The sequence below is a fragment of the Aquila chrysaetos genome, chromosome 12, assembly GCF_900496995.4.
Source record: "Aquila chrysaetos chrysaetos chromosome 12, bAquChr1.4, whole genome shotgun sequence".
Lineage (NCBI taxonomy): Eukaryota > Metazoa > Chordata > Aves > Accipitriformes > Accipitridae > Aquila > Aquila chrysaetos.
Window position 1 is genome coordinate 41,101,467 of NC_044015.1, and position 24,466 is coordinate 41,125,932.

General features: G+C 40.6%; 1 protein-coding gene across 3 annotated transcripts in view; it reads left to right on the top strand.

The window, feature by feature from the left end:
- The window catches only part of PDE4B (phosphodiesterase 4B), a 220,742-nt gene that overhangs the window by 39,611 nt on the left and 156,665 nt on the right, over nucleotides 1-24,466 (top strand). The window contains exon 1 of one of the 3 annotated variants that reach the window (XM_030032365.2): nucleotides 9,103-9,564. The exons of 1 other annotated variant lie outside the window; for it this stretch is intronic. In XM_030032365.2, coding sequence (XP_029888225.1) covers nucleotides 9,329-9,564 — 236 coding nt within the window. In that variant the 5' untranslated portion in view covers nucleotides 9,103-9,328. Of the gene's footprint in view, nucleotides 1-9,102; nucleotides 9,565-24,466 lie in introns of those variants that run through there. One more of the 3 variants, XM_030032362.2, reaches the window with a different exon arrangement.

Sequence of the window (24,466 nt, forward strand, 5' to 3'; positions counted from 1 at the left end):
CCCTTCGTCCTTGGGTTCGGTTGTCTTCAGTGGTTGTGGCTAGTGCCAGACAGAGATGCTAAGGCAGGCCAGTGGAGCCTGCCCTTCGTCTCCAGTGATTGCAGTTGCACTGTGTGTCTCGGGGTCTGTGTCTATGTGAGGAGACAGCTCCTGCCCGACAGCCTCGTGTGATACGGCTTGTGTTTGTGACTGGTGACTTCTTCTGTGTGTGGGTGTAGGAAAGCTGTCCCTGGACGATTCTTCTTGGTTTGTGTTTGCCACAACATCTCCAGGATAACTGGAAATCAACTCCTCCAAGTACTGACTAATCTCAATAAATTACTTGTGGTCTGTATCTACCTGGCACTGGTGGGTGTCAAATGCCTTTAGACTTTCTCTTATGTGTTTTCAGTAGCTATGTTGTGTCCTCCTGGAGTCTTTTTAAAGTTATTTTTTGTATCAATTCCTTCTTGGGTCCTTTCAACAGAGACCCTGATAATATTGAGAGCATCATTGGAAAGAATTAGAGAATGTAGCGTTGTCCTCTGCTGCCGGCCTCAGTCACGTTCTGCAGGTTCTCACCCCGACTGCTGCTCTGGGAGGCTCGTTACCTGTTGCTGGACACAGTCTTTCCATTAAGAAAAACATGAGACTTCTTCTATACTTGGACAGGCTACAGCTACCTCCTCTCTTTAACCCTGTTTTTATTGGCACTGGCAGTGCACTGGTCTCTAGGGTTTTGGCTGTGAATTTATTCCTTTAATTAAACTGTAATGGACAAAGCTGTATGTGAATTCTGACAATTGTGCACAATGCGTTTTCTATTGTTTCCCAGCACCAAAACACGAGGCACTTGGCAAAGCTGGTGGTTAACAACCATGCTGTTGAACAGTAAATGTAGTGAGCTTTACCTGTCTGTGTTGGGGCTTCTCTAGGGAAAGATAACTATAAATAAATGCACATTGTAAACTTGATACTATTTAATTTGAGTGAGCTGATAAGGTGTAGATGATCTGAAACATAAAGTAATTAAAATAACTTGCATGCAAACTGGAATGATGTTTTGTCAGTCAACTGCTGCAGACCTAAGAGTCTGGAAGAGCAAAAGTAAAATACAAGACCGAAGCAGACTCGGATTAATGGTGAAATTTTCTGTTCCTATTCAGCTGTCACAGGTGAGACCAATAACAGAGAAATATGTTTGCTCATGAAAATGATTTAAGTCCTTTCTTTGAAAGGAGGAGTATTGTCCAAGGCTAAGCATTCATTTTTGTACCCTTTCCATTGCCTGTGTGAGTGGAGATGTTGCCAACCAAACCTAGCTGTAGTTTTTCAGGGGAATGTATGGCAGGATGCAGAAATGTCCTGACAAAGTGGATGCCTGAATTGGTTACATAGGATTAGCTCTTATCAGTAAGAATGTTGCTCTGACAGAACAATGTTGATTTTTTTTTTTCCACACTTGTTATTGGATTATGTCATTTTCATTCTAGTTACATGAAAATTACAGACACTGATACTTGTTTGCTTGTCATATTTAACAAGGAGGTTATCTGTGACTGAAGTACAATGGGTGATACTGGCCAGTAGCTATGGTGCCCATAGCTGCCTCTGGACATGGGCATGGAGGCATCTGCAGAGGCATCTCCGCACAGCGTTGAGCGAAGACCTGATCCCGGCTGTCGAATGCTGGTGACTCGTGCGAGATGAGGTGCTTACTCACCGGCACAGACAGGTGCAGCTAATGCTAATCACAGTCGGAGAACACACCACCAAAGGAATAAAACAGCAGCCTGGTGGGAAGTTAGCTAGCCTGTCCAAGCAAATATCTTTCTAGAGATTCCTTCGTGCTATGTCTCTGTAGTAGCATAAAGCCTTTTCTCATCACATCGGATGTAAAGGATTTCTGAAATTGTAAGACTGTTTTGCATTGGCTTCTCTTTTGTCTGGAGTCACCCCAGAGGTCTCTGCCTGTGAAGAATAAGTTGGTTTATTGAATTAATTTGTAAAATATTAATCTATAGCTCTGAAATGAGAAAATAATCGCAAGTAATACAGATTGGTCTGACATATGTGATTACTCACTATGGATAATATAGAAGGCGTTTAAATGTTCCCTGAGAAATACTCTAAATCAAGCACAATCAAAGTTGCTAAGGAAATTACCATTACAAATAAGGTATCTTACATCATGCCCCAAGGGCTTATAGTATATAGATTTATTTCCTCATATGTATCTACTAGGAGATAACAACATAAATACCTGTAAGAAAAAAAATGGCATTGTGACATGGTAAGAAATTGTACTTTTTTGTTTAAATACTAAAAAGCACAAGGAACTCACATAAATTGTGTCTCCATCTTTCTATGGTGTGGTTTACTGTGGGGGGGGAAAAAAAATGTACCAAATCCAGTTTAAGGACTAAATGCCAGGTGAAAGGCATCAAGCTTGCTGTTACTACTGAATTCTTCATCCATGTCCTGAATGCAAAAAATTTTTCTGTGACAGAGGACACCTTGTAGTGCTCTATTCAAGTGGTAGAATGACCTGGTTAACATAGATTACTAATTCAGTGTGAACAGATGAGCATCCAAGCCACTCAAAACTCTCAAAGTACCTTTCTTAAAGATGAAATTCATTTATTTGTGACTAATCTGAAAAGCGTTCTGGATCTTCTTGACCTTGTTAGAGATACTAGATGTTTTAAAGACCTAAAAAATGAAATAATATACAGAGGCTGCAACTGTTGGGTGCTAAACCAAAAACTAGTATACAAGTTGCTTATGGAATGAGGAATAGCCTGTTTGAAAGTGACTGAATGCTAATGAAATGGGAAGAGCTCAAAAGGTCGCCTTTTATATAGGGTGGGTCCTGTTCAACCTTTGCTAAGCTCATAGATGTGGTTAATTTCTTTGTGCTGGTGTCCTGACTCTCTAAAATAAATAAGGACAGACTTTTCCAGTTGCTTCTTTCTTTTGCAGTTGGCTCAGCTCTTACACTGCAAACCGATGGGTTGCTAGGTACTGTGGTTCTCTCTTCTGTGACCGTTCATAGCGCTCCAAAACATCGCTTCAAAGGCCTGTGCGAGAATTATTAGTGTCTGCCCTTCAGAAAATTTCGGAGGCCCCTAGATCTGTGGGAATGGAGATACAACCTATATAATTTTAAACTATTAAATATCAAAAAACCCCATATCTTCCAATGGTAATATGAATTGCAGTGAATTGTTGTTGTTATTTTTTTTTGCCTCTTAAATGTGGGAAATTTGTCATGCAAACCAGTAATTAGTGATATATTTCTGCCTCTCATTCAGCATCTCAGGCTTTGCTCAGCCTTCTATTAAAGAAAACCTTATTAAGGGAGGGTTGAAGAAGTTTACTACATCAGCATATCTTCACAGTTTCCAGATAATATTTCTTTGCTGTTACATTTATATTATTGTTAAGCACTAGGTCTGTATTGCATTTTTTAGAAGCTTGATCACTGTGCTGTGTTGTGGCTTTCCTTTACTGTGTTGTAGGAAGATATGGCTGATCAAATGCATCTCAAATTAGAATGGTGAATTCTTATTATTCAGGCTAAATTACTATTGTAAAGCATCAGAATTTGGTATGATGGTTTAAAATGTCAATCATAGGTATATGTTTAGGTAGAGGCTATAATCAGATTTGCTGCTACTCTGAGGGAGCTAAAAGTAAAATTGGGACTTAGGATGGGGTAGAATTAACTAATACTGATTCTGCCTCTAATGTGATCAGTAGCACTCACGAGTGGGATGGACATAGTGTGCCTCTTGGTCATGATAGAAAGGAAATAAAGAAGTCATGAAGTACATATTTTTTCGTTTCCTTTCGTGTCAGTCTCTTCAGCTGATACTCTTCACCTTTCTCTTCCCTTTTTCTCCCCTTCTGTTGTGTCTAGAGAACTAACTCCATCACTGGAAAGATTTAAGTTCTCCACCACAAACACATGCTTATGTATAACACTGGCTGTACAGCTTTTTTTATTTTCTTGGAATCTTTTCCAGGTTTTAGCAATACTGCATCCAGCTCTTCTTTTCGTATCACTGTCACCTTCCCAGCTCTGTCTTACCAGCCGTTGCTCTGACTTAAAGCCTTGGCTGTCATTTCCTATCCTTAGATTTTTGTCCACAGTGACTTCTATTTTCACAGTGAAGCACTATTCCTTGGCATCTGTTTTCCTGGCCACTTATGTTTCTAGAGCTTCCAGTTCATTGATATATTTTTTTGTCTTGCTCTAAGTTTCCTCCTAGACATTTCTCTTTTGTTTGATTCACTTACCTCCCCCTCGCACCTTTGCCTGTCTCCCATTGCCTGGGTTGCTCTTATTTATTCCCAGCGCTGGCTCATCTCAGCAATTACATCTTCTGCCTTAGGCGTCAAACTGAAGATCACATCCATGTCAGACCTGTGACATTTCCACCACAAATTTATTCCCTCCTCTACTGCAGTCTTTTTAACTGAGTTCTTTTCCAGTACAAGTGACTGTTCCCATATTCTTGACTCTCTATTATAACTTCTCATTTCACGTGTCTTTATTGGTTTAGGCCAAGAGAAAATTGTCATTTTATAGCTTTTTTTTCCTCCCTTACCTTGGTTTACTTTTCCCCTTTTCCTCAAAATCTTGTTCTTCTGTCCTTTCACAAAAACAGACGTTCATCAGCTGCTCTGTTCTTCCAAACTCATCACTTGCTTCAATGACCCAATTCTAGTTCCAATTTCTAGTCTCCTGCATGATCACTCCTACTCTGATCAACCCTTTCCTTTTATAATGGCAATATGATTTAGCTGACCTGGTGGAGGGGAACAGTGATTTCACTGCCTCCTACTTGGGATCACATTGCCTGTTCATCTCTCTCTGAGCTAATGGAGCTTATGGGCTTCTAGAGTTTCTCTCCTGGAAGTCCATTGTAGATCCTCTCCCAGCCCATCTTCTACCCTGTACATTTGGCAGAAATCCAGATGTTAAGTAGTGGCAGTGCTGTGAGATTCCATAATGTTGCTGGCCCAATAGGTTTTTTTACATCAAATGTGTTCAAATTATAGTCTAAAAAAATGATACTGGCTTCTAATAGTCAGATTCTAAGTCCTTCCCTTGTGCATCCTCAACTATTAATAAAGGTTCTAGAGATGGCCATCTCTCCTGAGTGACCTTTACAATCCTGTGTTTGCACAGATGCCAGACTTAAACCAAGCAAACACTGATATGTAGGAGGGACCATCAAAGTCCTTCCAGGACTAACAAGTACAAAGGAACAGATTCTCTTTATTGCTTCGGGAGCACGTATTACATGTATGCATTTAGACAGCAAATTGCTTTAACAACAATTAAAAATATGCGGGGGATCTGTGTTTTACATTTTATAATGACTGGCACACATAATAGTCGTAATTTTCAAATTGTTTGAAAGCTTGAAAAAGATCTTTATTTCTGCTTTTGAAAACAGAGTACTAGAAGCCAGGATTTCTGAAAAGGAGACTCTCTACTTGGTTAAAAATAAGTTTCACCTACATTTCTTTCCTTTGAAAATGAAGTAAAAGTAGTACCAGCAAACCGCAATCCCTTGGAATAATTTTTCTAATTAATTTGCTGTCAGGTTGGCATTATCTTTTGGGGATGCCTTGCTAATGTGTATGGATGGAACAATGACCGAGGTAACAGAGGGGAGCTTCCTAACTGTTTTTATCTAAATGTGCTTCTAGAGAGTGTGCTGTATGGAAGAATTAACTAATTACTCTGCCACCGACTGAAAGTGCTGTGAAAAGTCAACTAGCCAGTCTTCCTTTCCTACTGCAGCATGTAGGACATTTCACAGTTGCCTCTTCCCTGGCTTTTTATTTAATCCTGGCAATTATGGCTTAGAAACAGGTAAATAATAGTGGTACTGTAAAGAAAAAGTATGTATTCTTGTTGCTTAGCAATTGCTTTCAACACAATGAAGATCAGCCTTTGATGGGGAATTGCATGCTTGAAAACGTTGTTTACCACCTATATCAGTTATTCTAATAAAATATATTAAAGTATATTAAAACCTTCTGCAATCCTAGACACTTTGGTGAGCTAGGAAACTTGTATGAAAACTCACCCCCAAGTATACTTAAACTTTTGAAAATGTCCTTAATTGTCCTTGTTATTCCGAGCAGTTTAATTTTCCTGCCAGCATTCCCAGGCCCTTTTCTTTAATCATCTCTTCTCCCTCCTCAACTCTTCCTTGGTATTACTGATCCCTTTTCTGATGACCTGAAATTACTTGTCACTCTCGGACTACTGATCCTATTGCACACAATAATCTATATTGATAGACAAATTATTGCATTACATGTGTTACCGGGATGTTACAGAAGTTCAGGAAAGAGCAAGATGGCTGTTGACCATTTTTGTTTGTATATTAGGGGAACTTCAGTAAACTGGTCCTTTTACCTGGTAGTCTGTCCAGGTGTTCTGGTACCCTAGGTGTTCTGTCTACCATTGCCTCCTGTTGCTGATGGTAACCTCAGCAAGTACAGCAAAATTCATTTTTCAGAATTACTGCCAAGTTTATTCTGATACCAAGCTTTCATGCCAGTTAGCTCAAGTCTCTTGAGATGTTCCTGTTCTCACCTCTTCTTGGCTTATCCTGGAGTAAAGCAGCATGTCTTGACAAAATTCCAATACTACAAAACAGTAGAGACTATATAGGCATTGGCTGCACGGTCCTCTGTGCATGCAACATCAGAAGTTGGCAGCATGAAGGATGGTACCCGAAACAGAGAGAGAGCTGTTCTACAGCCTTTTTCAGGTAATTGTCAGCTCCCATTGCCACCAAGATCTGGAAGATATTTAACAGAAGTACCCTGTGCTAGAGGTCGGCCTTCAAAATACTCTGAGGTTGTGTACCAAGCAACTAGTGTCCTAGACTTCAGCTTGGAGAAGCACCTGCATTCTGGCTACCCAAAGCAGTGGGTGGCACTTTCACTTTTCATTCTTTATGCTTCCACAAGGGAGAGTGGAGGCTTGCTTCTCCCCACAGTCTCCTTTTTCATCTTATTAGCTTAGCCTGACTTGCATTTCTTGCCTCCATCAACAGCCTTTGCACATCTTACCGCAGTACCTTCTACAGGCTGTGGGGCTGACATCTCGTTACTAATTTATGAATGTCCAAATAATGAGAAGCACTCCCTTAATGGACAGTGCTTCTGAAACATCTCTGAACTCAGATAAGGAAAGTACATGCTCCCTACATACTGAGGAGCATGCCGTTGTACAGCATGTTTTATTGCAGAGTGCTTTTAAAAAGTGAGTTTCCCTTTATTCTCGATGCCATTTTAATAGCTTTATGAAAAGGCATGGAAATACTGTTTCTCTAATATCAGATGTATTCTCACAACCCCCCACCCCCCAATATCCCATTTTGCTTCCTGGTGAGTTAGAAAGTTCATTTTTTCTGTTTGGAATTCTAGATTCTAAGCATTTGTGTGGATTTTGTTTATCATTCAGCATAGCTCTCAAGCTTCCCTTTGTCTTTCACTGGCTGTCAGTACAGTTGAGATGTAGAGTAACAGATCACAGTCTAACACGTCATAATTCCTAAAGCATTAAATGTTTCTGTTCTGCTACTACGTGAACCTCTCAGTATTAAGTAACACTGCATTTCCAGTGTCCTTAGGTTAGGCTCAGGCAGATCTTTCTCTTTTTTTTTGTTGTATTTTTGTTTTGTTTTTAAATAAAAGTGAATGGTGAATGGTATAGTAGCAGGTTAGGTGGAATGTCTGGTAACTCCTTTGTAGTCTCCAGCTGTGGGGAAGCTCTCTATAGCAAGCCTTTTGCTTGAAGCTGAGGAAGGCACGCTAATGTTTTTGTATAGTGTTTTGGGATAGATGAGTGAAAAGAACACCAGAATGGGTAGGGACTGGTGAGGATTTGTTGTGTAATTAATGCCTATACTGTGCAATCAACCTCTTGAATGCAGATCAGAGCACTTTCACCGTAGGCTGGCTCTCTACTCTTTCCTGTTTCCTTCTTTAAAAAGAATTATTGTATTTACATTTAAGGTCACCTACTTTTGACCAGTTAAAAAGATGCTTGCCACTCCCTGTAGTATTTATTATGTTCTTACTATCAGCATCGAATCTTGTCTTTAACTTCCTTGCCTGGATTTTTTTTTTTTTTTCCTAGCCTTGCACGTGTAGAAGTTGGTTTCGTGGTGTTTATGTCCAGAAAAAAATCTTGGGTTTTGTGTTTCTAAATACATATATTGCTTAAACTAACTTGAATTAATTTACATTGTCTTTCCAGGGAAGTGCCAGGTCCCCCATCCTTTGGTGTTTCCCTCTATTTTCTCTCCCTGTGCTAGCTTCTCCAATGTTGGTTGCTGGGTTGGGGCTGTGCAGTGGCTGGCAGTGATTTTGCCCTTTGACCATACGTAGATTCCAGGACAGCAAAGCATGCTGCTTTGGAAGTGTTCAGCTTCATCTGTGGAGCATGCATTCTTGCACGCTTTGTTCTTGCAGAATATTATTCCTTGCTTTGTTGGTTGTTATTTTTTTTTCCTACTAGACCTTTTCTTCCTGGCCCACCCTGAGCGCTGCGCACATCTCCATCAGTGCCAATGCTGCTGCCGTCCCGGGGGTCGCGCCGGGTGTGCCCGGGGTATGCTCGGCGATGCCCAGGAACAATGTCATGGTGTTAGACGGCTCGTTAAAATTTCATGAGAATCCGACACGCTCATCACACAAGACAGAGCCGAACAGAGTCCAGTTGTCAAAATAATACCGAGCCAATAAGCATGTCATGGGTGGAGCTACTGCAGTATGGGTAAAACTAATTCTGAATGAAGACCTTTTTATTAAACATACTGGGCCTGAATGAATCGGGTTACTTGGCTTGCGACAGACTAGGGAATTCCTTGATTTTATTAGCGCACACTGAAAAATCCAGTGTTTTTCTGTTACGTCTGTGAAGCCAAAATGCTGTAGGAAAGGGATTGATCGGGAGCCGGCTGTTATGAATTTTTCATGAGCTGGTGTGCGGGGCTGAATGGCTCCGGCGCGCGTCGGTGTGTAGCTGGCAGGCAAGCCGCATCCACAGGGAGGCTGCTGACACAGAAACACTTTGGCGCATTTTCAGAGGGAGAGCTGGGCTGATAAAGGGTTTTCTGACAGCCCTGGCTTATCGTCCTTCGATTTATGCTGCTGTTGCTTCAGGCAGCCTTTCCATTTGGAGCCCAGCCTTGTGAATGAGCAGGGTAAGCTCTGCCGATTTATCAGCATTTTTAATCTGCGGCGATGCCTGCGTGATGTGTTTTTGTTACGTTTTCTGAATGGTGAGAGCTCACATAACGTCTAAGCTATGACAGCAAAAGATTCTTCTAGGGAACTTGCTACTCCAGAGTCAGAGATTTACATAAGGACTTTCAAAGAACAAATGCATCTAGAGCTCGAGCTTCCCAAGCTGCCTGGGAACAGACCTACGTCTCCAAAAATTTCTCCTCGCAGTTCACCGAGGAACTCTCCATGCTTTTTCAGAAAGTTGCTCGTGAATAAAAGCATCCGCCAGCGTCGTCGCTTTACGGTGGCACATACATGGTAAGATCTGCTGGGTATCAGTGCGGGTTTACAAAACTGTGTGTGTAGCTGTGGTTTTAACAGGGAAAAATGAGCTGAGATTCATTCACGGTACTCCCTGCAAGTGTTAAATGAATAGAGCAGAAGGCAGCCAAAGTATGTATAATGCAGTGCCTCGACAATTGTCATTCAGCTTCTGTTCTCTAGAATAAATCCAGCCCATTATTCGTGTGTGCCATGGTTAATCTCTGTCGAACAAAGGCAGCAGCCGGTAACTTTCCCAGGCATTATGTTGTTGTAGGTAGACCACATGAATTCATTTCAGAACCTTCAAGACATGTTTTTTTTTTCTTTGCCCCTGTCAGCTCCGACTGCAGATGACAGTACAGCGCAGACCGGGCAATTTGGGCAGGGTACTCGTGGAGTTAAATGCTGGAAAGGGCTTTAACTTCACTGTGAGGGGCTTTTAAACAGTTTTTGTTGGCTGCAAATATCCCTTCTTTCAGCCATTTTTTTCAAGGAAACTCAGGTTAAAAGAGTCTTTTTTTTTTTTTCCCTCCCTTCAAATTACGAACCCCAAATAGTCAATTTGCATGCCATTACAGTTGATCGCAAGCTGCCTCTGACTGTCAGTTACCCTGGTTAAACCATGCCATAAACAGTAATCAAAATATATAATTCAGGAAAATCTGTAAGAATCTCATTGCTTCCTTTTCTAAATTTACTCTGTATGTGTCTTGTACAGTCCACCTTTTACATTCCAAAAGTCTCTATAAATATGCACTAGTTGACTGTGGGAATTAAACCAGAAAACTTTCAGTAACATGAATATTTTTAAACCCTGCTCGTACATAGCCATATCTGTTACCTTACTATTCCATAGACTGAGTCAGAGGAGAGAGGATGAGGCTATCCCATTTGTATCTGTATGGGCCAGTTGTTTTGGGGTATCTGAAATACCCATCCTTGTCTGCTACTTTTTAAAATAGAACATTATTTTAAAATGGTTTATTTGAGTAATGCTGAAATATTTCAAAGCTGTATTTACTTCTAAAGTGAATTACTAATTGCTTAGAGTGGATTAGTAGCTCTTACAGTTGTTCTGTGCTGTTAAACAGTAAGAAAAATAACAGAAAAAACTGTAAACTTTGATACCAGGGAATTGTACTGAGTAGAACTGGGATAACAGACTTTTAAAATGCATTTGGGGTGTAGCAGCATTCAGTTTGAATTAGAATTCTGGAATCATGCAGACTTTCTGCTTTTCTTTTCTTTTTTTTTTTTTTTTTTAATCCAAACAGTAATAACAGCCACCCAAACTGGTTACATGCTGTAACGGTTTCAGTATGTTCTTTAGCTTCCTCTAGCATTTTAATTGGTTGTGGTTAGTAGTGTTTAGGTTTATACACGTTAATTCCCTTGAACATCTGTCATATCTCTCAGCATTGAAACAGTAGGGTGCTGCTCATCTTACCCGCACAAGCGTGTTTCAAGAAATGCGTGCTGTGGAAAGATGGTACTGCTGGGAATTAGTAGAGCAGAATGTGGTCAGACTCAACACAGGGTATCTGTATTGTTTGGTGGGGAAAAAAAAAAACCCAACCAAACATATATATGTAACACAGAGACATTTGTAGATGTAACTAATAATCTCTACTTGAGTCAACTTGTAAAGGAGGTGGGATTACTCTAGGTTCATTTTTTAATGGAAAGATGGAAGGTTCTCATACTCTTCCAGTTTTTTAAAGTTTTTAATATCAGGTGGTTATGAACTGCACGTAAGTGTTTTAACCTTAGTTAAGGAGTAAACTATTGCAGAAATAAAGAAAATCACCCTTAGAAAGAAAGGTTTCAAGAATGTTTGTGTGTGAGTACGTTTAACGCAGTCAAAACATATAGCAAATCCAGACATATTTTCAATTTGCTTTAGCATGTTACAAAGCAGGAGGGAATTTAAACTAAGTGTGATACAACATTTCATTAGAAAGTGTGTCCAGCTGTTGCATGTGTGTTGTAGACAGTGTACTTTCAGCTATGTAACTGAATTTGCTTACTAGTTGTAAATTTGTTGTGCAGTGTATGAAAACATCATCACCTGTGCTAAGCAAAAATGCCACTTATGTAAGGTGTTCTTTTGTGTTAAGCTGGGAAGTAGTATCTGGGTAGCAAAGGAATTGCCTCAGGAGTAAATGTACAAGAAATATCAAGCGCACAGTAATACAAAGCAAGGAAATTAATTCATACTGTTGGATATCATATAATCTATAACTTTCATAGCCTCATAAACAGTAAACTTCCTCAGTTTGGGGATTAGTGGTGTGGTAAATTGTGATCTTTCACCACCTTTATAATCATTGCTAATGTTGTTACTTGATGAATCTTCTGTTCCCTCTTCTATGCCCCCTATTTTCAGTTTTCTGTCTTCCCTTGCTCTTCTCCTTTCCTTTTTAACTAATTGCCTTTTCTAGGCATTTTCCTTCTTTTATAACAGAATACATTTCAACTTCTTTCTCCTGATTATGCTGATGAATTCTCTGTCATCACCAATCTTTTCCAATATACAGTCGTCAGATCTTATCCAAAAAGAATAAGAAAAAAAAGATTTTTCACTTTTTTTTTTTTAAATCAGGCCACGACTCAAATGCTTCTGTACCCTGAATCTTTCTTTTCCTCAGGATCCAGTTCTGACGACAGTACATGACCAACATGTCACCACAGTTGCCTTCAGACATCTGTCAAGCTGATTCCTTCCTGTTCCAAACCCCTTAAACAGTTTGCCATGGCTGGTGTTGCTGTGTCCAGTCTTCAAATACCTCATTCATGTAAAATAACAGTACCAAAATTCTTAAGCCTTCAGTCTTTTTCCTCCACCGGAATCCACAAGTCTCTTCTTTTCTTGCATCTAGCGTTTTTGTCCTGGAGATCCTAAAAGCCCATATCCTATTTCTTCCTTTCTGCTCATTCTCCTTGTATCAGATGCATTTTGGGGCTTTTGTGAGGAAAAGAGCAGGCAGTAGCTGACATGACTTGATACCTGTTAGTAGCCATCTAAATTTTGAACATGCAGTGCACCCTAGTTGCAGAGTTTCTTTTGCAGTCACTGGAGAGAGCACAGCATCTCCAGAAGACAAGGAGACACACTTGGTCGACAGTGTTTTCTCGTGTGAGCCAGTGCTAACACAGAAACAGCACGTTCCTTCTCCGGTGCTCACGGTCTGTTCTCCCTCGCTCTGGCCTTTAGCCTGAGGACTTTCAAAGTGATAGTTTTAAAAATAGTTTTTATTTTCTACAGGTCTGCCGTCTTATTTTTGTCAAGTAATACTGTTAATATCATTGGGATTATACCCAAAGCAAGGTCCTTCTCAGCAATGTCTTGGAAGATCCTGAATGTCTTCTAAAAGAAAGTAGATATTTTCTAAGTGCACTCTGCTGCTTATAATACAGTTTTATTTATCTTGCAATATTTATCTTCAAAATTATAAATAGTTCTTCAATAATATTTATACAACCTGAATCACTTATTCAGTTTCTTAATATGTAGACAGTCATTGGCTATGCTGTGTGATGAGCACTAGCTTTTAAATGAAGTGATTTTTAAAATTTATGTTTATTGTCTTTTCTTAACTAAGACTTTTGTGGGTTTTTTTTCAAATTAATTCACATTTAGCTTTCATCACTTTAGTGGTTTTAAGCCTGTTTTTTTTTCTTTATACCTGTTATCTAATTTATAAAGAAAATACAAGACAGAACAGAAATGGTATACTAGGAAATTTTGCTCTGGTTTTTCTTTTGGTTATCCTTCAATGCAATTGAAATACAGACATGTATTTGCTTTTTAAAATATAATGTAAAACGTAAGTCATATGCTATCCTTAATTTTTTGAAAACATGATCTGTTTTCATTACACAATAATCTTCAGTGCTGGAATTTAAGTTAAATAGTATGGCACAATCCAGTCAGAGGGGTAGCATTTGAGTTTTTTCCAAGCTTGGTGAATAACAACTGATCGGTTTAATTACTTGAAGCTGCAAAATGTGCTTATAGGCAAACGAAAGCTATCAAAAGATGTCACGTTTTGTTTTGTTTTCTGATTGTTGTGCTTCTAGAACCAAATAAGAAAGACTTACCTGGTGGCAACCCACACTGGGAATAGTGCTTCAGAAAATTCGATTTTTGGAGACTGTCTGTGTACTTGAAATTGCTGAGGATAACAGGCATTCGTAAGATCCATAAATTTCTCCAGTGGTTTGGTCATGTTATGGTGGTGTGTACAAGTTGAAGAACAGAACTTATGCGGTGGAGCGGAGCTCCTGCTGGGACCTTGTCCCTGTTGGTGTCCCTTTCAGCACCAAGCCTCACCATGTCCAACTGCGGTGAGGTGGCCTCTGCCCTGTGCTGGCACCCCATGCCCCAGGGCCCCTGATCTGAGATCTCTTGGCCAGCTTCATCCAGTGCTTGGGCTAGAGGAACTGACTTTTGCTTTTGAGGCAAAGCTAGGGTCTCTCACCATAGCCTGTCTCCCTGAAAGTACTGTATGATATGCTTTTGGACTTGTTTCAGCTTTGCTATATATATAGCAGGATGCATTTCCATAGTTCTAGCGTTGAGTAACACGCTTGTCTTTACTTCGATGAGCTGATCTGTTTGTGTTTCTCACTGACTGTTGATGTGATTTCAACCTTTTTTTTTTTTTTTTTTTTTTTTTTTTTCATTTTGGAGAAATAGGAGGATTCTTTTGCTTTCTGGAGTTTCTCTTTCAAACTGGGACTGGTATTGGACACACTGCATTGCTCAGTTATCTACTGAAAGGCCTAGGAGAAACAAACTGAAGTGAGTAGGGAAAAGGATGGTGAAAAACCAGAAGGTTCCTCTCTTTCTGTCTGCTGAATATGTTCTCCCATCTGTCCTGAGGAGAGTCCCTGAGCGCTAGCAGCAAGTGGCAGGAAGGATTCCAAAGGACATGAAGGTGAGGAGGAAAGAGCCTTTCAGACAACAGAAATAAGCACACACAACAAACAGAACCAGCTGTGTAATCTTTAGATACGTTCTGACTGTATATATTGCCTCTAAACCCTGTCTACAACCACGGAGGACAGAAAGGAGAAACTTCTTTCATCCCCAACCACTTATGTGGGAAAACATGGTGTTAAAATACTCATGAGCTGTTAAAGATTTAAGCAAAGTACAACAGATTATTATATTAATGATAATTTGATTTTGGTAGATTCAGCCATTTCTGTGAGAGTGGGAGAGAGAAAGAGAGTGGATCCCTTCTCAGAGAAATAAACACTATTTCTGGAATTTGTAATAACTTTACGTTTTTAATGTTTACAGTGTGCTAATCTATGAGGAATATAGATTCAGAGAGGTATCATGACATACTGTGGTGGCTGAGACCTGCCTAGAGAATCCATGACCTCCAACTCTCATACACAGGCTTAACTATAAAGTTAATGTTTTCTGTGCCAAAATGGTTTCTTAAGGAAGCTTTACCGTTTAATTTAGCTTTGTTGAAAGCTATGTTGATGTGTGAAACTTGCCGTTGTGATAGCATCTACAGATTCATGCTGTATGTCTCCAGGAGGTACAGTTTGCTTCTTACGTGCTCGAGTTGGTTGCCAGGACAGACTGATAAACCATGAATGTGTCTGCCGCATAATTTATGCAGTGTAGATTAGCTTCACTGCAGATCTATACGTTCTCTGGTCCATCGCTGTATTTTTTAAATTTTTTTCAGCTTTTTTGTTTCTGAATAACCACAGCTGGCTCTCCTCAATGTTCTCTGTGTCTTACTTGTATTACCTGGCATTAGCTTAGGAGAACATCACGTGGGTTCCACAATGGTGGCATGTTTCTGTGTCGCATGTCACAAGTTTGGGGGTAGTTTGACAAGGTGGGTTTGTAGGTTCTTCTATAATGATCATCATATGGGCATTCTGCAACAGTCAAAGAATTACTTCAGGTTAAGACATAGATGATGTTCTTGGCAGAGGTGAATTAAAGCAGTGCCACAGAAAATGCTCTGCTGATTCTGTGATGGGCGGATTTGCAAACATAGATTTGGAGAAGTAGAAAGAAGAGAACAGATTTGGGAAGCTACAATGTTGAAAATTACAGTTGCTCTCAATTTCCTGTTGGACTACCCGAATGGGTATGATATACAAAATGTAAATAACAAACCTGAACTCTGCTCATGGGATGCTATGACTTTTTCCAGGTTTATGAATCAATAGGCAGCATTGCTTGACATGCGTGAGTTCCTGTCTCAGCACAATATAAGGCTATAACTGATAATAATAGACATTCGTGTAATGTACTGAAATAGTGACACACAAGCATCATAATAGAATCATAGAATGGTTTGGGTTGGAAGGGACCTTGAAGATCATGTAGCTCCAACCCCCCTGCCATGGGCAGGGACACCTTCCACTAGACCAGGTTGCTCCAAGCCCCATCCAACCTGGCCTTGGACACTTCCAGGGATGGGGCATCCACAGTGTCTCTGGGCAACCTTTTCCAGTGCCTCACCACCCTCACAGTGAAGAGTTTCTTCCTTACATCTAATCTAAATCTACCCTCTTTCAATTTAAAGCCATCACCCCTTGTCCTGTCACTACATGCCCTTGTAAAAAGTCCCTCTCCAGCTTTCTTGTAGGACCCCTTTAGGTACTGGCAGGCTGCTCTGAGGTCTCCGCAGAGCCTTCTCTTCTCCAGGCTGAACAAGCCCAACTCTCTCAGCCTGTCCTCATAGGAGAGGCTCTCCAGCCCTCCGATCATCTTCGTGGCCCTCCTCTGGACTTGCTTGAGCAGGTCCATGTCCTTCTGATGTTGGGGCCCCCAGAGCTGAACGCAGTACTGCAGGTGGGGTCTCACGAGAGTGGAGTAGAGGGGGGGAATCCCCTCCCTCAACCTGCTGCTGGTCACGCTTCTTTTGATGCAGCCCAGGATATGGTTGGCTTTCTGGGCTGCAGGCACACATTGCCAGGTTGTGTGGAGCTTCTCATCAACCAACACCCCCAAGTCTTTCTCCTCAGGGCTGCTTTCAATCCACTCTTCGCCCAGCCTGTATTTGGGCTTGGGATTGCCCCGAGCCATGTGCAGGACCTTGCACTTGGCCTTGTTGAACTTCATGAGGTTTGCACAGGCCCACCTCTCAAGCCTGTCAAGGTCCCTCTGGATGGGGATGCCAAAGTAAAACAAGATGACTGGTGCAACAGCAGCTGATAATGTTTTAGGGTAAAATATTGCCATACCTACCCATAGAAAAATTATTAATATAAAATATGGTTTTATTTTCCAAGAAATACACGCATAGATTCAATCTCTTCTTTCAGATAAACCTCTACCACTGGGAAGCACTGGAAGAAAACATTAAGTTTTTAAGTTTCTCAAATTTTTTTGTTCTCTCAACACTATAAATAAGTATTGCTGAGGGACAGAGCAGATGTTAAATAATATAAGAATAACACTCTGGAGAAACAACAATATATTAGCTGATTTATTTTCTTCTTATGGTAAAAAAACCCCTAATTCTTTTGTGTTGGACAAAACACTTGATTAATCTACTAGTATCTCCTGATTAAATATAGACCTTCCTTGTGGTGTGGTATGCTATAGTATCCTAACATTTTCCACATCACCGGTATGGTGCACTTAAATAGGAATCAGGTTTGACCCAGATTGCCTTGAGTTTTAACTATTTCCAATAAAACGGATTGTCAAAAATGTAAGAAGATCTTGGAGTAAGAAAGCTGACAAGAGTATGTAGATTCAAGTCAGCCATTAAATGAGATGAGGAGGGAGGAAAGACATGCAGATAGGAGGAGGGGGAAATGCTGAGGGACCAAAAATGTCCAGTTTGAGGTATTTTTTGACATTACAAACAACATCAGAGTAGGAAAAAGAACTGTTTCAAAACTTCCCGGTGGTGCAGACAGACTTCTGTTGCTTCAGAGATGTGGCCCTACCACGAATGGTAGAGTTGAGATGGATGGCCAGAGTGAGACAAGGGGGTTACAACTGCAGGGGCTGGACTGACCGACCCTGCTGCCAGACGGATCCACCAGCCTCCTTATCTCAGCAGCTTCCCTCTCTGCAGCAGCAGCCACCAGCTGGCTTTGCTGTCATGGGCAGAGAGTGCACTGAGGACATGGATTTTTTTTTGTTTTGTTTTGGGTTTTTTTGTTGCCATAATAAGCTGCTACATTAGGAAGCTGCCTGCTTTGCTACTGTCTAGAACTTGCTTGGACTAGAAAAGGAGAGTTTTTATGGGTACCATTAGGATGCCTGCACTCACTAGAACTGAGTTAACATTTATGTGTTCGATGTAACATTGTGTAAAGGCCTTCTGCCTTTTTTTCTAAGCCAGCAAGTTGCATTTTATCATGATAGAGCAATTTATTGCAGCTTTCTCCACAATAGATTTAAATGCTATGAAGGCAAAACATCTGCATGGCAGTTAATGGAATTAAATGGGAACCATTTTATCAATGTGCCCTGAATCAGTCTCTACTCGTGGAGAGTTTTTGTTGCACTTCCAATAGCTCCATGTGTCCAGCATTATGTAGTTCAGTTATTGCTAGGAAGATGGTTTTTCATTGTGCAGTTGTGTACAGTGTATGATGCATTGTGATGCAGACCTCGGAAAAGGAGTCTTATTCTGAATTAAAATGTACTGCAGGTAGATTACTACATATGCATATACTGAATAATTTCCATTTCACTGCATCTTTGTCTTGGTACAGTAACTGCCTGGATTCCTGTTTCATTGATTTCCGACGTAGCTAGCTGTCTAGACATTGGCATGGAAAAGCAAGCACATCATACCATCTGAAAGCATGCCTCCTGAAAGGAAACATAAGGAGACATTAATCTCATTTTATCAGTAAAAGAAAACAGAAATCAATTGATTTTTCTCTCAGCTCAGGCACAGCTTTTACACTGATACAGGTTGACAAAGTGCAAGTACAACAAAAATGTTACAGAAATTACTTCCTTTTATGATACTTGCATATAGTTTTTACCATAATATCATAGTATTTACTGTATGCTCTTAAAATGTGCAGAATAGCTTGTAAATTAACAGTTACTTGCTGGCTTTTCAGTATATGAAGAACCATATAAAGAGCTATCTGAAAGTTAGAAACATTTTGTGCTGCTACTTTGTTTCAAAAAGCTTTAATGAACCCTGCTGACATTGTACATATGCAGGTAATAATTGCATAATGATGGACAACTTCATTAGGTTAGAGGGAAAGTTTTCTTTCATAATAATAATGCAAAATTAGCTCTTCTATTTTATTGGATTCATTATTACTAAGATAATTGGAGAGTCTGAGCCCAGTGCATTCTGGAGCTTGTGCCACAGAAATGAGGTCTAAGGGAACTTGGCAACGTTCAGAAGGCATTCAGTCCTTGTAGGTTGAAGGGTGTTTTCAAATCTGTTACTTAAAATGGTATACTAAGTCAAATTTTGTATTACTGTTTAAAGTTAATGTTTATCATAGACCTAATCATCCCATTATGACTGAAGTTCTGTTTGTCAGGTGCGATGTACTGCAGTGTTTCTCTTTTTTAAGCAGAGTTGACAAGATGGGGTGGGGGGGTGGAGATTAACCAAAACGATCAAGTTAAAAGCATCCTATCCGATATTGCTTAAGATAAGCAATCCTCTTGCTTATCTATCGATTATTCTATTCTGTATTTTTTCTGAGGGAGTTGGGGTAAGAATGAAAAACAATCAAATATGACATGTGGAAACTCAAGAAGAGGTTGACAAGGAACACAGAGCCAAGGCAAAGAGGAGAATGGAGAGGAAGAAGGGCTGGACAGGAGGAGCTGGACAGCACACTAATCCTGCAGGAAACAGTTTCCTGATGACTCTGCATCTATTGTAATTGACACAATCAGTTTGTCACTAGCATGTCAGGCTGTCCTTAGGCAGTTACAGCTCTGAGAGCCAGTGGCTGGAATTAAAGACCAATGCCATTGGAAGAGGCAAGTCTTTGAAGACCTGAGCCAGAATTCTTCTCAGCCTTCCAAATCTGACCATCACCTCTGAAACTCCCTTCGGATTCAGGCTTTGGAGGAAGTTTTGTCTGTTTCTCTCAAGTGAGGACCTGAGGTTAGTAACCTATGCACTTAATTGCCTCCACGGTCTTTGCATCTGCAAGCGGTTGTGAATACGCAATGAATACACTGCCAGCCTCAAGGTGGCTTGTAATGCAGTCATCTACTTTTCGGTTAGACTTCAGTGCCAGCTTCCAAATCTTTATTAAACCATCCTTAAGAGATTTGAATGCGTGTCTCCTGAAGACTTGCAAACATATATGCGTACTATTACTGTTCAAATGTTGCAGAAAGGAACGTGGGGACTAATTTACCTAGCTAAGAAAGTAAAATTAAGTAAATCCAGGTCCTGATGCTACTCATACAACATTGTAAAACTTCTGGGAAAATAAGCAATATTCACAGCGTGAGACACTTCTGCTCCTAGCCCTACCTTATTTTCAAAAACTAAAATTTTGTCCTGAAAAATCAAGTTCCCATGAATTTTCATAGCAATAGCCTTTGCTTTTAAGAGGCTTAGGTAGTGTACTCTGGCAGAAGTATTTGCTTAAGACATACAGGCCCGTGTTGTTGAGAGGTTATGCTGGAGAGCCTTACACAAGCATCTGCTTCTGGTGGCTCAGTGCTTTAGCTCTCCCCAGGCACTTAGTCCAGCATTTGAAGTTCCTTCTCTGCCCACTATTGTAGATGTGTTTTATAATACTGGTGTTTTCCTATGAATATGCTAAAAGCACAGAGTAGGTAATATAATTTTTCTGAGTTCATAGAATCGTCGTAGAATCATAGAATGGTTTGGGTTGGAAGGGACCTTGAAGATCATGTAGCTCCAACCCCCCTGCCATGGGCAGGGACACCTTCCACTAGACCAGGTTGCTCCAAGCCCCATCCAACCTGGCCTTGGACACTTCCAGGGATGGGGCATCCACAGTGTCTCTGGGCAACCTTTTCCAGTGCCTCACCACCCTCACAGTGAAGAGTTTCTTCCTTACATCTAATCTAAATCTACCCTCTTTCAATTTAAAGCCATCACCCCTTGTCCTGTCACTACATGCCCTTGTAAAAAGTCCCTCTCCAGCTTTCTTGTAGGACCCCTTTAGGTACTGGCAGGCTGCTCTGAGGTCTCCGCAGAGCCTTCTCTTCTCCAGGCTGAACAACCCCAACTCTCTCAGCCTGTCCTCATAGGAGAGGCTCTCCAGCCCTCCGATCATCTTCGTGGCCCTCCTCTGGACTTGCTTGAGCAGGTCCATGTCCTTCTGATGTTGGGGCCCCCAGAGCTGAACGCAGTACTGCAGGTGGGATCTCACCAGAGCAGAGTAGAGGGGGAGATAGGTATCTCTATCTATATTGGCATGTCTTCTTGCACCTTCAGATAACCTTAGATTAGTAGATTTTACTCCTCTGGACATACACATTTCTATGGGATTTCCTTACCTCACAACCTGGAATGTGTTCCTATTTCCACCAAAGACTGTTCCTACTGCAGCTTTCACAGAAACAGAAATAGCAGCATAATGACCATCAATATGAGTAGACTGAGTTAGAGCAGTATTTCCTCTCACAAAATCAAGCTGTTCTTATGCACCACAGATGGAGACACCTCTCTGCTGATGGGTAAATGGCACGGCACTCAGTGTGAGATTTGCATGGGTTTCTATTAATGGCTGAGTGATTGGGAGTCCCACTGTAGGAGTTCATACACAAGTGTGTGATCAGCTGAGGATCTAATTCCTGTACATTAACATGTGAGTGCTCATTGAAGAGGTTCTCACCCCATTTGCCTTATTCCATCCTCTCTCAAGCAAGTTAGGTGGGTAGGAAATTTTTGTATATTTGTATAAAAACCAGATGACGCAGGTAATCCTAGGGAGGCTCATTTTCCATAAGTATTCAGTTATTACAATCATGAGCGCTCTCACACTGTATACAAGGGCTTGATTTCCTGAGGGCTGTTGCCGTGGTCGAGCTCCTAGGATCCTTATTGTGTATCCTTTATGGTATGCAGTGCCTCCTTTAAGGGAGCAGTCTTTGCTGTGTCCCAGCCATCAGACCGGGCTGGGGCTACCTGGGCACTGTGCTTCTCCATCCATGCTGCCTTCCCCAGTTGCTACTACTGTGGTAACTTACTCTGCGATCATGTATTTGGCTCTGTCCTTATCCCAGTTGCCTGAGTTCTGGTTTTGTCAGGGAGGGATGTGGGATCACAGACTATTGTGACTGGGAGACATGTGCTTTCCAGTTTGAAGCAGAGAGCTTTGACTTACCCCATTGCATAGGTGGGCTGCAGTACTCCAGAGATAAACTGGGTTTGCTCATGGTTATCAGATTAAGTGGATAGAGTTCTGTATTTAAGTATTTCTGAGTGGTTGGCTGAAGCAGGAAAGTTTTCAAAGCAAGTAGTAATTATACCCATCTCTTAACTATGATAACTATAAATTAATGATGGCAAGCTGCAGCCACCCTTAACTTTTGAGATCTGAGTATTAGTGTGTTTTCCAAAGCTTTCTCTTCCCCCTTAGGGAATGTGTCCTTTTAAATCTAGTCAAGGTCTGTATTGTCAGACTGGATCCCCTTAACAAACTATTCTGTTGAGCTGCTGGAGGTCAGAGGTAGAGCAAGGAAACAAATGGCTCTTGCGTTGTCCTTCCAGTATTTGTAGACTGGCTGCCTCCAGCCGTTGTTGGGCTTGCTGCTTACTTTTCCAACGGTCTGCTGTTAGATTAAACCAATGTATACATTCAGTAAACATACTCATCAAGAGGTCACAGTGTATTCATAAATTATTACAGGGCAGCCCTTTTTATTTGATACTGAGCTCCTTCAGTTGCAGGTGAAATTGATGGAAGTTGCAAATGTTGCATGTTTCTGAATCATAGCCACTAAAGCATTATTTATTTTTGCTCTCAAAGACAGCTGGTAGCAAGTGATAAACTGTGTCCTTACCACAAAAATCCCCACACCTCAAGCCCCCAGAAACCCCTTAAGAACTCTGTTCTAATTTAACTGATATTTGCAAGACAAATGTCCTTAGATACTGAGAAGAATGTAAGAGGAACAATCCTACTGTCTCAAGAGATCTCTTCACCATCATACTGGTAATGAGATACAGGTGATTACACTGGCATAATGGCAAAGAAGGATCAAAAGAGAGAAGATGGTCCAGGATGAAGAAGGTAACACTGGAAGATGCACATTGAAAGAGAAGCTGGTGTAATGAGAAGCCCACACTTCTGCAAACGTGATCTTGAAATAGGCTTCTCTGGAGTACAGTATCTTGGCAATCTCTAAGTCTAGGACCTATAGTCAGCTGCCGCCTTTTCTTCTAGCTTACAGAAGTGTTAAGCTATCATCTCCATAGACATAAGGATGTTTTCTCACACTCTCTGCCTACAACAAAAACACCTCCTTAAGTCACCCAAGACCTAAGGCTTTGCCCTGTTTTCAAGACGGGATTGGTGAAAATCTGCACTACTGTACTTGAAACCTGCCTCCATAAGGAAAAAAAAAAATCTTTAAATGTCAGGCTTTGCTATTTTTACAGCATATCCCAGAAAGATCTTGCATTGCTGTATGCATTCACAATTGTGATACACTGCCTGCTTGCCACAGACAATTATTACCGTTTGTCTTGTACTTGTCAGTTGTTATTTTACAATGAAAAAAATTTTGTAACAAGCTGTAAATGCTTTCAATTGGTCAGCCTGTTGTGAACTGAACGTGAATCTTCTTCAACCGTGCTTGGAAAGCCTTGAAGTTTTTTTGAGAGTAGTCTTCCTGCTTTGGCTTGGAATTTCATGTACTCAAATTCTGTAAACTAGGACTCCACAGAAGACCAAGTAAAAAATGTCAGAATTCTGCTCTGTAGGGTAGAAGTATTTTCTGATAGGTTATTTTATTGTATTCAGAGCGTATTTGTATTGTTTAGGATTCACATAATATTAACCATGAACAATATTAGACAGTGTACTCCCTTTGTGGTGTACTCGCTCAAAATGGCCCCAAGGTGGACTTGAGAAATGGGTTTGGTTTTAATGGTTGGTTAAAATAATTTAGAATTAATTAAAAGGACTTAAATTGATGTTATTTTGCAAAGTGAAATTTGAAAAATATTGCGAATTAAGATCATGGATCTATTCTGTAATAATAGATGTGGAAGAAATTACAAATTCTCCCTGTGGCCCGAGATGACAATTGCATTTCTGTGTCAGAGTATTCCTGTCAATCCTAATCTAGATAACTCACTCGCTCACCATAACCTCTATCACTGGACTTCTCATCATTCAGACTCAAATATCAGATCTGGCTTTTTACTCAGTTTCTGTTATTTGCCTTATTCTCACTTGTTAGGTAAATCTCAAAAGAACAATAAAATTGAGAAACTGTGATCTTGCTCCTGTGCTGAAGGGACGGGAGATGAAGCAAGTGAACGTGGCAGGAGATAGTCAGGCACAATATTGAGAGCTGTGTTATTAACTGTGTAAATAATGAGTATGGAAGCAAGCTTAAAAATATATAGGACTGAAGTTTTAAAAACTCATTTAAAGTTGAGTGCGTGACAATATAAGGCACATATTCACAGATCTTCAAATTATGCAATTTATGGATCGTATTGGTCAAAATTTGCAAAACCAAGAGCGTAGCATTAAGTTTTGAAGTTGTCTCTGAAGATAAGTGACTACACATTTGAAAATGCTGTCAGCAAGAGAGCAACTCTCCCCCCAAGCTGGTGACAACTGGAGCAGTCAACCTAGAGGTTTAAGTCCTAGGCATTTAGTTGTTTGGTTGGGTTTTTTTAGTGATACTCATCCAAACAAACACTGTATTTCATTGTTAAAAATCTAATTTCCAAGTTGTTAA